The 13,676-nt window shown below is 44.7% G+C and overlaps 2 protein-coding genes across 3 annotated transcripts; one reads left to right on the forward strand and one right to left on the reverse strand.

Moving 5' to 3' along the window:
• The first annotated feature begins 10 nt into the window (after positions 1-10).
• Positions 11-11,797, forward strand: LOC144069129 (uncharacterized). Of its 2 annotated transcripts, XM_077594256.1 has the most exons (10): positions 13-792; positions 1,592-1,648; positions 2,195-2,311; positions 3,713-4,203; positions 4,273-4,431; positions 5,492-5,629; positions 5,776-5,918; positions 6,326-6,496; positions 6,564-6,672; positions 7,649-11,797. In XM_077594256.1, exons 1-10 carry the CDS (start codon positions 234-236, stop codon positions 8,897-8,899), a joined length of 3,195 nt encoding a protein of 1,064 aa, XP_077450382.1. In that variant the 5' UTR covers positions 13-233; the 3' UTR covers positions 8,900-11,797. The 2 variants fall into 2 exon arrangements, with proteins under 2 accessions (XP_077450383.1, XP_077450382.1); XM_077594257.1 differs by lacking the exon at positions 1,592-1,648 and having other exon boundaries at positions 11-792.
• Positions 11,798-11,847: 50 nt separating this feature from the next.
• LOC144069135 (transmembrane protein 60-like) lies at positions 11,848-13,440 on the reverse strand. Its single transcript, XM_077594264.1, has 3 exons — positions 13,262-13,440; positions 12,748-12,846; positions 11,848-12,438 (listed from the first exon to the last, which is right to left on the reverse strand). Exons 2-3 carry the CDS (start codon positions 12,829-12,831, stop codon positions 12,121-12,123), a joined length of 402 nt encoding a protein of 133 aa, XP_077450390.1. The 5' UTR covers positions 12,832-12,846; positions 13,262-13,440; the 3' UTR covers positions 11,848-12,120.
• Positions 13,441-13,676: the final 236 nt, after the last annotated feature.

Below are 13,676 nucleotides of genomic sequence, written 5' to 3' on the forward strand. Positions count from 1 at the left end.
CATCCAAATATATTTACATGATTACTATATACTTTCGCAGGGAACGTGAAGCCATGTTTGTCCAAAAGGCAAAAATGGGCCTCGGGTTGCCAGGTTGACACCTCTGAGCCGCTGGAACCCGCCCCGCCCCTCTTCCTCGGATCTGGCAATCAAAGCGAATCAGGCCCCGCCCCGCCTGTCCGCACGTCTCGAGCCATTCGAGCGAAGCGCGTAAATAACGAGAGAGCCTCAAGATGGCTGACTCGCTGAGCTCCGTCCGCCTCGGCAGCGGAGCCGCGGCGTCAGCCCCCACCAAAAGCCCCGTCTCCAAGCCTTCACTGGAGACGAAGAGAGCCCCTGAGAGCCGCCAGCAGTCTTCCCGGGACTTAACCGCGCCGTCGCCCAAAAAGCTCCGAGTCGAAGACAGGAGCGTCAAACCAAAGAAAGTCGCCCGGGATGAAGTGCTACTGGGAGGCAACTGCAGCGGGAGAGAGAAACTCCAGCAGCCCGTCAAGCAGCCGAGTCTCGCGGCCGCTCTATGGAGCCTCAACACGGCCGGGGCGAGCGCCGCTTTGGTCCAGGCAAACGGCAGGAACCAAGCACCCGCCACCGCCGCCACCACCGCTCACAAAATCTTCAAACAGAGCGATTTCTTCCTCCACAAGGGGCTCAAAAACAAGAAGCCGATCAAAGAGAAACAGCGCGAGAAGGCAGACGTGAAAAAGAAACTATTCTCCGACAGCGACGCCAGCAAATTTAACCACACTTCCGCGGCGAAAAGACAAAATGGGGACCTCACACCGCCGCAAAAAGGTAGGCCACGCTGTCCTCTCCCCGCTCAAATTTCCCGAGCCATTACACTAAGTTGAGAGTTTACTACTATATTTTTTGCAAAGTATTCGCCTTCTCCCCGAACATGTGTCCCTCCCCGACCAAGTCTGCCTTCTAATTCGTCCGGACCGTGTCGTTTTCGGCCAGGCTGCCGCTTTAAAGGGACTGGGTATAGTAGACGAAGGGGGGTGTTTACGCCACAAAGCTAGCCGGCTTAGTCGTCGTTTCCACGGGGGAAATGGCTGCCAGCTCTCGCTGAAACCCTCGCGCCCACCGCAAGGGCTGTAGGGCCTGTAACGCTGGTGTTACACGTTGTAACCCCCCAAAACAGCACGTAATAGCATAGTACTGACTCCAAATGATTATTTGGCGTCGAGCTTAGTGTGGATGGAGTGCGGGTATTAAAAGTACACGCTGCTGTCATAACACAGGCGCCCGCCATTATGGGGCCAAGTGTTGTTTTGGTGGCGTACCACGCCCCCTTCCATTCTATGCATGCGCTTTAGTTTGGATACATTTATTATTTACATGTTTTATTGTCTAACCTGAAAAAAAAAATGCAATCGGTGGCGCAACTTCATATGAGTGGAAAACTTGATCCTCATATTTTCTCACCGTTACGCTATTGAACTTAGAAAAAAATATTGTTTTTCTATGTAACGTTGCCGTGAAGTACAATTGCACTGAAATGCATAACAATATGAAAAATTCACTTTGGAAAATTATGTCATAAAAAATGTAAATGATTATTCATATTCAACACTGATTATCCTTGTTACAGAGGGAATCGATCCCGCGCTGCCCGCACTCAAGTCAGACGAAGGAACCACGGAAAAGAGTAATTTAACTTTCCGTAAATTTTAAAATGATAAAAATCGCATTTAAAACAGTGGGAAAATGCCTAATAATTCTGATTATTTAGATATAGAACAGGTTTATTCAAACTTTCTTTCTGAGAAAGGAAAAACTTTACATTTGCTTTAAAAAAAATATTTTAATCATTTGTTTTTTTATTCAAGGAAAGACAGTAAATATATTTTAATAAATGGATTTTATTTAAGTTCAGAAATAAGTGGAAAACAATGAAAATTCAGTTTTATTTATTTTTCAGATATTTTTTACTATGAATTCAATGGATTACATTTCTGGATTGGAATGTGTATTTATTTATAATAAGATAAAAACTAAATATTTGGCCCACGGACTGCCACTTTGACACCCGTTCTTTTATGATGTCATACTATTAATATTGACTGTATTTTTCAGAGTACAAGTTGCACCTGAACAAATTGTATTTTGGGGGGGAGTAGCTAGCCAAGGACAAACATTGCAATGTATAAAAATGATGGTGATATCACAATATTCCGCATCTCTGTGCCCACAGATCTCCCCAATAAGGACAAAAATAAAGCACGAGAGCAAGGCGAGCGCCAGGAGAAAAAGCACAAAGTGATAAACGACATTAAGCGGGAGAACGGAGAGGTCAAGCAACCAATTAAAGGTATACACACACACACACGCACCAAGCCTAAAAATGCTTACCATGTTATTACGAATGCGGACCAAATAAGCTGTTTATTTTTCCCCCAAGTTCTCAAACGTTGGCGGAGGTGAGCGGGGCAAAAGTAATGATATCAGAACCCAGTTTACGGCTGAACTGGGCAATGGCGAAAGAAAATCAATACGCGGTCGGTGGCCGCTTTACGAGCAGCCGGGCTATTTGTTAGCGTGTTTGCGCGGCAACTCGTCTCGCGGCGAAAACAGATCAGCGCTGTTTAATGTCGTCTCGCGGCTCCACTTGACTACTTTTTTTTTCGAGCGTTTTAGCAGCTGTTTTATCCTCCCCTTCGTTCACAATTTGTCATTAACGGCTATTTCATTTTTGTGCTCCGTTGCAATTGCTCGCATGGATCATATCGTTTGTTTCCGGATATTCTATTCAGCTCGAGATGACACTTTGGGGATGAAAGCGCTAGTGTTTGGAGAAAGGAAAATTGGGTGTTTTGGGGGTGGGGGGGGGCTAAAGAGCTTTTGGATTAGTAGCGTGTGTGCAAAATGGTTGCTCTCTTTCTTGTTCCCTCACACACTGTATTACACACAATGTATTACATTCTCATTCCCATCAAAAGACGTGCGCTGGGTGGCAATGAGACAGCGCGAGATCATATCGGTCCCTTGAAATTGCTCTGATGTTGCCGCACGTACGTCTACAGTGGTACCTCGAGATACAAGTTTAATTTGTACCGGGACTGAGCTCGTATATCGATTTTCTCGTCACTCAAACAAAAGTTTCCCATTGAAATGAACTAAAAACTAATTAATTCGTTCCAACCCTCTGAAAAAACTACAAAAACAGGATATTGCATTGGAGAAAATGTTTTATTTGTTCTAATTTGCCGTCTATTAAAAAAGTAACACATAAATAGTGGTTTAATATTACTAAAATGTGCTTAATAGAACTAAAATTAGACAAATTTCGAAGTGGGGCTTTTTGCACGGCAACTGGTAAAATAACATAAACAAATTGAAATGAACTTGGATTAAGATGCAGACACACTCAAAAATAAGTTTAATCGAACCTAACACTAAACTTAATTCTAATTTTGTTTGACATTTTAATACCGGCCTCCACCCTGACTTTCAGTCAATATCGAGGGTTGTTTGAGTTTGTATTCCCTTCAAAATATTCCCTAAATGATGTACACAAATGTCCTCACAATAGGATAACGCACGACCACTTGCCAACGAGAAGTAGTATATACGCCATTCACACTGACTAACGGGGGAAAAAACACTGAAAAGTGCAACGCTCCGCCCAGTGCTCACAGAGGCATTACACGAGGGAGTTGCGGGTGGAGAGACAGTGGCCATGATCTTCTAATGAGCATTTTTTTCATTTCAGATGGCGCGACAGCCAAAATCAACTCGGAGCTGCAAATGAAAAAAGTCAAGAAGAAAAAGAAGAAAAAACACAAAGAGGGGGACAAGCACAAGCGGGTGAAGATGTACCACCGCTCGTGCCAAACCACTTGCGGCGGCCCGCTCCTCCTCCCGTCACCTACTCGGGACGGCGCGGCGTCGCCGTTCAAATCGCCCCTGCCCGTTTACCCTTCGCCCAACAACAAAAGTGCGCACCACCTGCACCCGTCTTATTTCACCTCCTCTCCGCACAAGAGCCCGCAACCTCGGCCCAACGCGCGCCCGCCGCGCTCCGTCCATCCCAGCTTGTCTGGTTTGGAATTCGCGCCTTACTTCCACGTGGAGGCGCAGCCCAACGGCGGCGCCCTGGTGGCGCACGCGTACGCCGCACAACTGTCCTCGCTCTCCTCGGGCCAGAGGCAGAGGTTCGCCCAGGAGTTTGTCAAGCTAGCCTTCGGCGAAGACTCATCGCAGGTTCCATCAAACTCGCCAATAAGATTCCAAAACTATTTTGTCACTCACCTTTGTTTCCCCCAATCTTAGGCCGCGCATTACGTCATGGGTATCGTCCACGGCGAAGCTTCCTACCTCCCGGATTTTCTGGACTACTTCTCCACAAAGTTCTCATCGGCTCCTGTCAAAATGGAGATTTTGGGAAAGAAGGACATAGAAACGACAACTATGGATAATTTCTACTCGCAGGTGAGTACTGTGCTAACAATTAGCATCGTTTCCGGACTATTAGGCTAATTTTTCAAATTCAAGTAGGGATGTCGATGATTTTTATTTACCGTATTTCCTTGCATATTAGCCGTCTCCGCTTATAAGGCGTACTCTTAAAATGACCTTAAAATCGCTGAATTTGACAATTTCTCGCGTATAAGCCGCCCCCTGATTCCCAATTTTCACCATATTCATGGTTTTAATAGGGAGTACAAATGTTACTTTGAAGGGAAAATCTTCAGAAAAATCATCGCACATGCTATTTCTGAGTTAATGTATGAATCCAAAGGGTCGTCTGCTGGATTGCACAAGAACGTTATGGCGTTTCGTCCTTTATCTGCCGAGGAAAAGCCTTGTGTGGGTTACAGAGGGTGAAAAACGCGGGAAAATGCCCTCATTCAGGCCGTAGAAAAGGAGCTACTGTCTGTTATTTGTCAGTGAGCGCAGCATGAATGCGTGTTTATACTACCACAGATCTCGTACGCTTCCTTTGCTTGGACTGTTTGGGTAATTGTCCAACTGCTGTTCACGCTGTCCCTTTAAGAGTTGCGACAACGCCATTTTTCTCGGCAGTGACCTTGGAAAGTCGACTGGGTCCGTTCGTCCGCTGATAGGTGTGTGTACATTGACTGATACATCTGGGGCCAGATGGGCGGGCTCACATCTTCTGCAATGTTACCCAAATATAAACGAAACACACATAGCTGCAACACAGTTCTAACATATATATATATAGATATAGATATAGATATAGATATATAGATATATATATATGTATATGTATATGCATGTGTATATATATATATATATATATATATATATATATATATATATATATATATATATATATATATATATATATATATATATATATATATGTGTGTATATATATATATGTATATGTGTGTGTATATATATATGAAATACGAGCAGCTCTATCATAGGTAGAGCTGCTCGTATTTCGAGGTACCACTGTATTGCTAACACCAAATTGTTGAAAATGTGGCCACACACAACTTTGGTTCTTCCCGTGCCGCAGGTGAAGAGAACCTATAGCCACGGTACATACCGAGCCGGGGCCATGAGGCAGATCAGCCTGGTGGGAGCCGTGGACGAGGAGGTGGGCAACTTCTTCCCAGAATTCCTCGGTATGCTGGAGGACTCTCCCTTCCTGAAGGTGAGCCCAACCAGTCTCCTCCAAAGGCTGCGCCAATGTCCAAGTCGGCGAAAAGAGCAGCCGGCTGTCCGGCCCACGTAGCCTTTACTTCAAGTTTAGCTCCGCGAGAAATAGGCTAAATATTGTACTGTTCCTCCCTCCTCTAGCGTACTCTTCCCTGGGGAACCATGTCCAGCCTGAGCTCCATGAGTCCCAACGAAAGCGACGACGGGCCCATCATGTGGGTGAGGCCGGGAGAGCAGATGATACCCGTAGCGGACATACCAAAGTCGCCTTTTAAAAGAAAACGGTAAGCACGCTCCGTAAGTCTCAGGAGGAATTTGACAAAAACAACCCATTCATTTCCTATGACACATTCAACATACACTAAAGACCCACAATATTCTCTTAGTGCGGTCCAACCCTTTGTCCCCCTAAAAATGCCCCATAAACAGGAAAGTCCCACTGTTGTTACCATAACTATTCAATTTTTGCCAAAAAGCTGGTTTCCCCCAAAACATGTTTTTTTTTTACCCCCAAATGTTTCTAGTCTTTTATTTTTATTCCAACCACAGCATTCCTCGAGGTACCACGGTAACTGAAATGTCCACTACCTTTCTACCCAAATTTGACAAAAATCCCATTCATTTCTAATTCCAACACCCATCACAAATTTCTAATGGTGATAACATTTTCCAATCTTTCCATTGGACCCAGCTCCACCAATGAGGTAAAGAACCTTCTCCAGTCCCTGCCCAGAACCAGCGAACCCAGGGAGTTTCTCTTCGAAGACAGAACACGAGCTCACGCCGACCACATCGGCCAAGGTTTCGAGCGTCAAACCACGGCGGCGGTCGGTGTGCTGAAGGCCGTCTGCTACAAAGAAGGGTACGCGTGTGCGTTTTGTCTGCGACCGCTCTACGGCACGCTGACGTCAGAATTGTTGTCTTTTCAGTTCGGGACCCCCTCGTGTAACCAAAGACGTCGTGTGCTTCCACGCTGCCGATTTTCCGTACGTGGTTCAGCGGCTGCAGTTGGATTTGTACGAACCGCCACTATCTCAGGTCTTGAACAACCACGTTTTTTTACTTAGTTTTCCAGACAAAAAGTTTCAGTCTTATACACACACAGTGGTACCTTGAGATACGAGCTTAATTCGTTCCGGGACCGAGCTCGTATGTCGATTTTCTCGTAACTCAAACAAACGTTTCCCATTGAAATGAACTAAAAACCAATTAATTCGTTCCAACCCTCTGAAAAACAACCAAAAATAGGATCTTGGATTGGAAAAACATTTTATTTTTTTTAATTCGCCATCTATTAACAAAGTAACACATAACTAGTGGTTTGATAGTATACTAAAATGTGTTTAATAGTACTAAAATTATACGGATTTCGAAGGAGGCAACGCGCTGGTAAAATAACATAAACAAATTTAAATGAACTTGGATTAGGATGCAGACACACTCCAAATATAAGTTTAATCTAACCTTACACCAAACTTAATTCTGATTTTATTTTACATTTTAATACCTTTCTTCTCCCGGCCGGGTTGGTTCTATTTGCCCCGCCTCCACACTGACTTTCAGTCAATATCGAGGGTTGTTTGAGTTTGTATTCCCTTCAAAATATTCCGAAAATGATGCACACAAATGTCCTCACAATAGGATAACGAACGACCACTTGCCAACGAGAAGTAGCATATACTCCTCTCGTATTTGCGATCGCCTCGCCATTCGCACTGACTACCGGGAAGAAAAAAAACATTGAAAAGACAGTAACCATTATGTTCTTATGAGCAGCCTCTCGCGTCCGCTGTCTGCTCATATATCAAAATTTGTCTCATATCTCAAGATAAATATTTGCCCGAAATTTGACTCATATCTCAAATTTCTCGTATGTCGGGACACTCGTATGTCGAGGTACCACTGTATATTGATTATTTTTCATGATGGTGTATGCTACCACCTGTTGGAGTAAAGCGGTGCTGCATATTTTGCATCTCCAGTGAGTGAATGGCCCTGGTTTTTGCCTTCCCAGTGTGTGCAGTGGGTGGACGACGCCAAGCTGAACCAGCTACGCCGAGAGGGCATCCGCTACGCCCGCATCCGCCTGTGCCACGACGACATCTACTTCATCCCGCGCAACGTGGTCCACCAGTTTAAGACCGTTTCGGCCGTCTGCAGCCTGGCCTGGCACGTCCGCTTAAGGCAGTATGAGGAGGTGAAGGAGGAAGAGGAAGAGCCGGATGAATCTGCCGCCGAAGAAGAGGAAGAGGAGGAGGAGGAGGTCAAGGAGAGGATAAAGGCAGAGGAGAGTGACGGGGAGTCGAGCGCAACCAGGACAATGTCAACGGATCCTCCCGTCTCGTCTTCGCCGGCTCACGCGGCGCCCGACTCTCAAATAAGCGCCAGCGACGAGAAGAAGCAAGATGAAGCCCGCCATCTTCCCGGTTCGCCTCCCATTCCAATCAAAGCTGAACTTCCAAAAAACAACCGACCCTCCTCATCCCCTCCCGAGGTCAAAGCAACCAAAAGCCCTTGCCGGCACTCAAATCATCATCCTCTTCATCCTCATCATCACCAAGCCCAGCGTCCGGCGAGCGCCGTGCCGTCTTCCACTTGGTCGAGCTCCTCGCCTTCCTTCCGCCGCCCGTCAACCGCCTCTTCCTCTTCTTCCTCCCCCTCTTCTTCCTCACATAGCCCCAAGCCGCTTCCTTCCTCCGAATCGCCGTCTTCCCGCCTGGCCCACCCCGAGCCCCCTCGCTACAATCCCTCGTCCGATTTTCCCAGCCCCGTTCCTTACGCCGACACACGGACTCACCCTCCGGTGGAAAAATGGACATGCGGCAATCGGCGCGTGCAGCAGTACCCGCCTCCCGTGCCGCCTCCCCACCACCTCCCTCAAATGCTTCCACCTTCCTATCCCCCGCTTCTGCCTCCCTCCCACCACCTCCCTCACAGACCTCCGCCCTTCCTCAGCCAGCCGCCACCCCCCCACCCTGTCCACATGAGCACCCAGCCCCCCCAGCATTATTACCCCCAAATGGCCCCGCTCATGTCCCCGCACCAGTTCCACCCTCACGCCAAAGCCTTCTACCCACCACACTTTCCCCCGCACCACTTCCTTCCCTACCATTACCCACCCCCCGTGGCACCTCCTCATCCTCCATCTCACAGCTTCACCCCGCCTCCCCCACCGCCCCCCACCTCATCAAAATCCCCGCCTCCCCCTCCCCCGCCACCGCCACCACCCCCTCTCCCTGGTCAAGAGGAGGAGCAGAGTTTATAGAGATGTGTTTTTATTTTATTTCATTTTTTCCCCTATCTTTTTGTTTCTAATGAAAATGTACAGATTTCCTACCGGCTGTGTTGGTCCGTTAGGGTCCGTTTTAGAACTTTTACGTACAACCTGCGAGAGCAAATTTGGCGTTTTAGTAGCGTTTTTTTTTTCCCCGATTGGGCCTCTCACTATTTGTTTTTGTCAGACAAAATATTTTCCTCAGAAACAATGGCGATAAACACTCATTTGGAGTCAATTGGATGCCGTTCAATTTTCCCCGAGATTGAATTATGTTCCACAAAGGTGATCATTCAAAATCAACTGCTTTAATCAAGTAGGACTTCAAATTACTCTGAATTGAAATCAAGCGCTACGTCCACTTAAATTCTTCATTTTATGTTGTTTTATCCGACCCAGTCGTTTTATGAACCGGCCAACACTACTTTTACGCTTCCGTCAATATAGTCATTATCGTGATAGGCCTAATTCCGATCCCAGTATCAGACCGATGCCGATATTATCGAGCAGTCTGTAAGACGCAGTGTTACAATACAGGACCGTCGAGGCTATTCATTTCATTAATGACCTGCATGTTTTTTTTTTTTTTTAAAGCCATGTTTCCCAATATTTCTAAAATAGTCTAGATGTAATACCATCAGCAAGACTACACTATATTATTCCAGGACACCCGAACTGTTGCTATTTTTACACCGGCTATTGTTGCCTATGGATTCAACTGTTGCCACGTTGTCTTACCGAAACAAAGTCGCAACCCTGCTTAGACGCAATAGATGGTAATAATCCCATGAGATATTGTTTTACAATGATTTAATTATGGTCCCGTCTTGAGTTGTGAGGTGGGCGTTTTTGCTATAAGCTAACAACTAGCAAGAAACCGTGACCGGGCGTTTGGTCGACCGGGCGTTTGGTCGACCGGGCGTTTGGTCGACCGGGCGTTTGGTCGACCGGGCGTTTGGTCGACCGGGCGTTTGGTCGACCGGGCGTTTGGTCGACCGGGCGTTTGGTCGACCGGGCGTTTGGTCGCCGGGTTCGCTCGCTGTCAAATTATGACAGAGAGTTTACTGTTGATATTTTGATATTAGATATTTAGATATTAAACTCACTTTCTCTCTCATGATTATAATTTTGAGAGCTGTCTTTCAACAGTAACAACCCGGCGACCAAACGTCCGTTCGACCAAACGTCCGTTCGACCAAACGTCCGTTCGACCAAACGTCTTTCGACCAAACGTCCGAGTGCCGCAAGAAACTGGCTAGCTAGAGAATAGGAATCCAAACTGTATGCACTGTAGCAATTTATTGGCACAACTCTTGATCAGTTCAATTGATCGAGTGATAGCAAACGTGCCAACCAACCCCCTTTTCCCCTACTTTAATATTAACTTGTACTGCCAAGACCGTAAAAAAGGAGGCGTAGCAGTACATCCAACCACAACTTGGGAAAATCCTACATTGTAAGCGGGCATAAGAAATGCCACGGTTGCCTAGTCATTTTTCAGTATTGCACAGACGCGGTTAAATTTCCGCTTCTTCCACGACACTAGAACTAGTTTGTAATCCTCATCATGAATGTCGACGACAGGCGATGCTCCTGAAAGCACTTAAGTGACAGACTTTTGAAACAATTTGTCTCCCGTGTGTTCGGTTCTAGAATGTCTGTTTCTCCCCATTTGCTAATGTAGCCCACAACATTCCCCCAGTGCCTGTCCTCAACTGCAAACTACGTTATGTTCGCACAGACTTTGTGTTGTTTTTTAATCACCCAAAGGTTCTGGCTTTGTGACTTATATTCCCCGACTGGAAAATTTGACCAAAGCCTTAAAAATCGTCAACTCGAGTGGTAAAACTTTTCCAAAAAGTAAGCTACCGCTACACTTTTCGTGCTTTTTTGTTTTCTTTTTACGCCTCGGGGCAAGGGTGTCAAACTTGGTTGGTGGGCCGCATTAACGTCAACTCGATTTCACGTGGGCGAGATCATTTTAGATCGAATATTTAGATAAAAAAAATTAATCGGATTAAATGAACTGGATCAAAAGCCCTAAATATTCCATTTTTTTAACCCTAGAATGGTAACCCTCTATTTCAGGGGTTACCTTTCACGCTTTTGAAATAGAGGGTTACCATGGTTACCGGGGGGAAAATGGGTACCCTTCATTGCACCGTCTTGCATAGGACCCATTTTTTTCCCCGGTAACCATGGTAACCCTCTATTTCAGAAGCGTGAATAGAGCTAAATCAATGTTTATTTGAGCTTTTTCTTAGTAAGGGAAGGCAACTTTTTAATCCTGTTTTTCATTTCAAAAGGAAACATTTTTTTAATTATGTTCAATATTAAAGTGGAAAAGAGAAAATATTTTTAAATATTTATTTTTAGATTTTATTCAACGTTTTGGAACGAAAAACTAAAGAAAAAATGAAATACATTGCAATGATTGATTTAAAAAGGGGAAAATTGGGAAATATAATATACAGCAATAATCATTTTGAATTTGATCCTAAAACAGAAAGTCGGCACTCATGATTTACTTTCTCGGGCCACACAAATTGATGCGGCGGGCCAGATTTGGCCCCTGGGCCGCCACTTTGACACCAGTGCTTTAGGGGTTCAGGTGTGGTCAACCGGAAAAGAATAACCTAAAGTGATCTTTCTTTTTTTTTGTACAACCTAGCAGTGACGGTAGAAAGTCTTCAGGAACTTGTTTTTTAAGGATTTATTTATCGGAAATGTGTGTTTTTCAATTTGATTTCAGCTGTTTTTTTAATTTTATTTGAAAATGTTAGCACTGTCATGTACATAAGATCTGTTATTTGTAAAGACAAATGTGTAGAAAGATTTCTACTTTAAATAATTAAGAGCCCTAATTAATAAAAGGCTCAAAGGTAATAATCCAAGTTTTTTTTTTAACTTCTTGTCTTGTCTACGACGATCAATGCACATTATTTGTACCGTGATCATTTATTTCCAACATCAGCAGAGTGCAACAAATTGCAAATAAGTTATGTAAGCATAGTTTGTTCATTTCTAATCTGCACGTATAACTTTTACCTACAAAATACAGTCAGTACTTGCCATCCGACAAAACAAAAGCAGCTTTGGAAATGTGCAACAGATCACAAATGAGCAATATGATCATATTGGCAACAAAACACGTCATGAAACTTAATCTCATCCAGTGTATGGTTTCACAGTAGTCAAAATTATAATCCATGTCAGACTTCTCTCCTCTCAGGGAAGATATTGAGACCCAGCTCCACCAGCGCCCCCAACAGCATGGTCCACAACGGGATGCAGACCAACGTGAGCTTCACCTCCGCTAGCTTCTCCAGCTTGGCGCACAGCGTCAAGCAGAAGGCTAGCTTGAGCAGCATGGCCGCCAGGTACCAGGCGCGAAGGCGCAAATCCGGGGAGCCGTTGCGCGGGTCGAATCCCGGCTTGCAGCGACCTGCCATCTTGATGGTGAGCATCAGGAGGAGGATACCGTCAAAGACCCACACAGGTAGGAAGATGAGGAACCAGTTCCACTGCACCTAAAATCACACCACATCATTTTATCATTGGAAAATGTTTTAATAAATGCGTTGCGACCGATGTTCCCTCTAATTTTTTGTTTGTCTGGGCAGAAAGACAACCTCCCTGAGCACACTGAGTACCAGTGTGAGCAACATCATCATTGCTCACTATGGGCACACATCTTGTATGCTCCATATGATTTGCTGTGCGCTCCATATGATTTACTGTGCGCTCCATATGATTTGCTGTGCGCAGAGAAGACGAAAGTAGTGCACAATTGAGTACACGCGCATCTTAGAGGGAACATTGGAACTTGTGTGACCTACCTTTCCATCCAGTTTGAGTACTAGCAAGGTAAGGAAGACCAGGGTAAAGATCCAGGTTAACAAGACCCTTTGAGCCAGAGACATGTTGACTAAGAAGTGCTGAAAACAAAACAAAACAGTATCTTATATGTATAGAAATATTGCTTTTATTTGACATCTAATGGTGAAAATATTTAAGGAAAAACAGTTTAATATGGGAGCCATTTTGTGGCACAATTTAAAATACAATGCCCCCCAAAATAGCTTTCTTCCAATTTATAGTGTCAATTTCCAAACAATCTTGCAATTACATATAAGAAAATTTTAATTTTGTTTTTTCAATATATTAAGCAAGATTCTGCAATGGGGTGCAAATGATGTGTTGTCAGTCCCTTTTAGGACTGCAATTCCTTGTAATATTACGTACATAGCTAGCTACCCATTTTTAGCCGTTTTAAAATCAATTGCCATTGCTAGCACTTCAGTTAGCATGCCTAGCTTTAATGGCTAACACCGACCTCGATCGCGTACTTACATCCGTGTCCAGGCTCGTATCTTGCTGTATGGCCTACATTATTACTGTTAGAATATTTTTTAAATCAAATTCAGCATTATTCCTTTTTATATAAACGACCGTTGGAAAATAGGCGAGTGATTCCGTTATCCGCGCTTGCCACGCCCACTCGATTCCTATTGGCCGAGCCTTCTCCGATCACGCAGCCATTTCGTCGTAATCTGTGTACTCATGACGCAATGCGGTTTGCTACAGTTCAGGTTCACTATCGATAGATACCACTAAGTCCTCTGATCGCTTTTATGCTTTTTAAATGTGTTTAATAAAGGATATACGGAGGGGAAAATAGTTATTACGTAATGATTTCGTATTTTTCTTCATTACTAATTCATAAAAGATGTGCTGAGAATATCACTTCGCATTTGACTGGGGCTTT

This window comes from Stigmatopora argus, chromosome 23, assembly GCF_051989625.1.
Source record: "Stigmatopora argus isolate UIUO_Sarg chromosome 23, RoL_Sarg_1.0, whole genome shotgun sequence".
In the NCBI taxonomy this organism is placed as follows: Eukaryota; Metazoa; Chordata; class Actinopteri; order Syngnathiformes; family Syngnathidae; genus Stigmatopora; species Stigmatopora argus.

Excerpts from the sequence above, each read along its gene's own strand:
- LOC144069135 (XM_077594264.1), bottom strand. The coding sequence starts at position 12,831 with ATGTCTCTGGCTCAAAGGGTCTTGTTAACCTGGATCTTTACCCTGGTC. Across the intron at positions 12,439-12,747 it reads TACTCAAACTGGATGGAAAG|GTGCAGTGGAACTGGTTCCT; the intron begins GTAGGTCACACA and ends GTGTGATTTTAG.
- LOC144069129 (XM_077594256.1), top strand. The coding sequence starts at position 234 with ATGGCTGACTCGCTGAGCTCCGTCCGCCTCGGCAGCGGAGCCGCGGCG. Across the intron at positions 4,432-5,491 it reads TGGATAATTTCTACTCGCAG|GTGAAGAGAACCTATAGCCA; the intron begins GTGAGTACTGTG and ends CCCGTGCCGCAG. Across the intron at positions 5,919-6,325 it reads TCGCCTTTTAAAAGAAAACG|CTCCACCAATGAGGTAAAGA; the intron begins GTAAGCACGCTC and ends CATTGGACCCAG.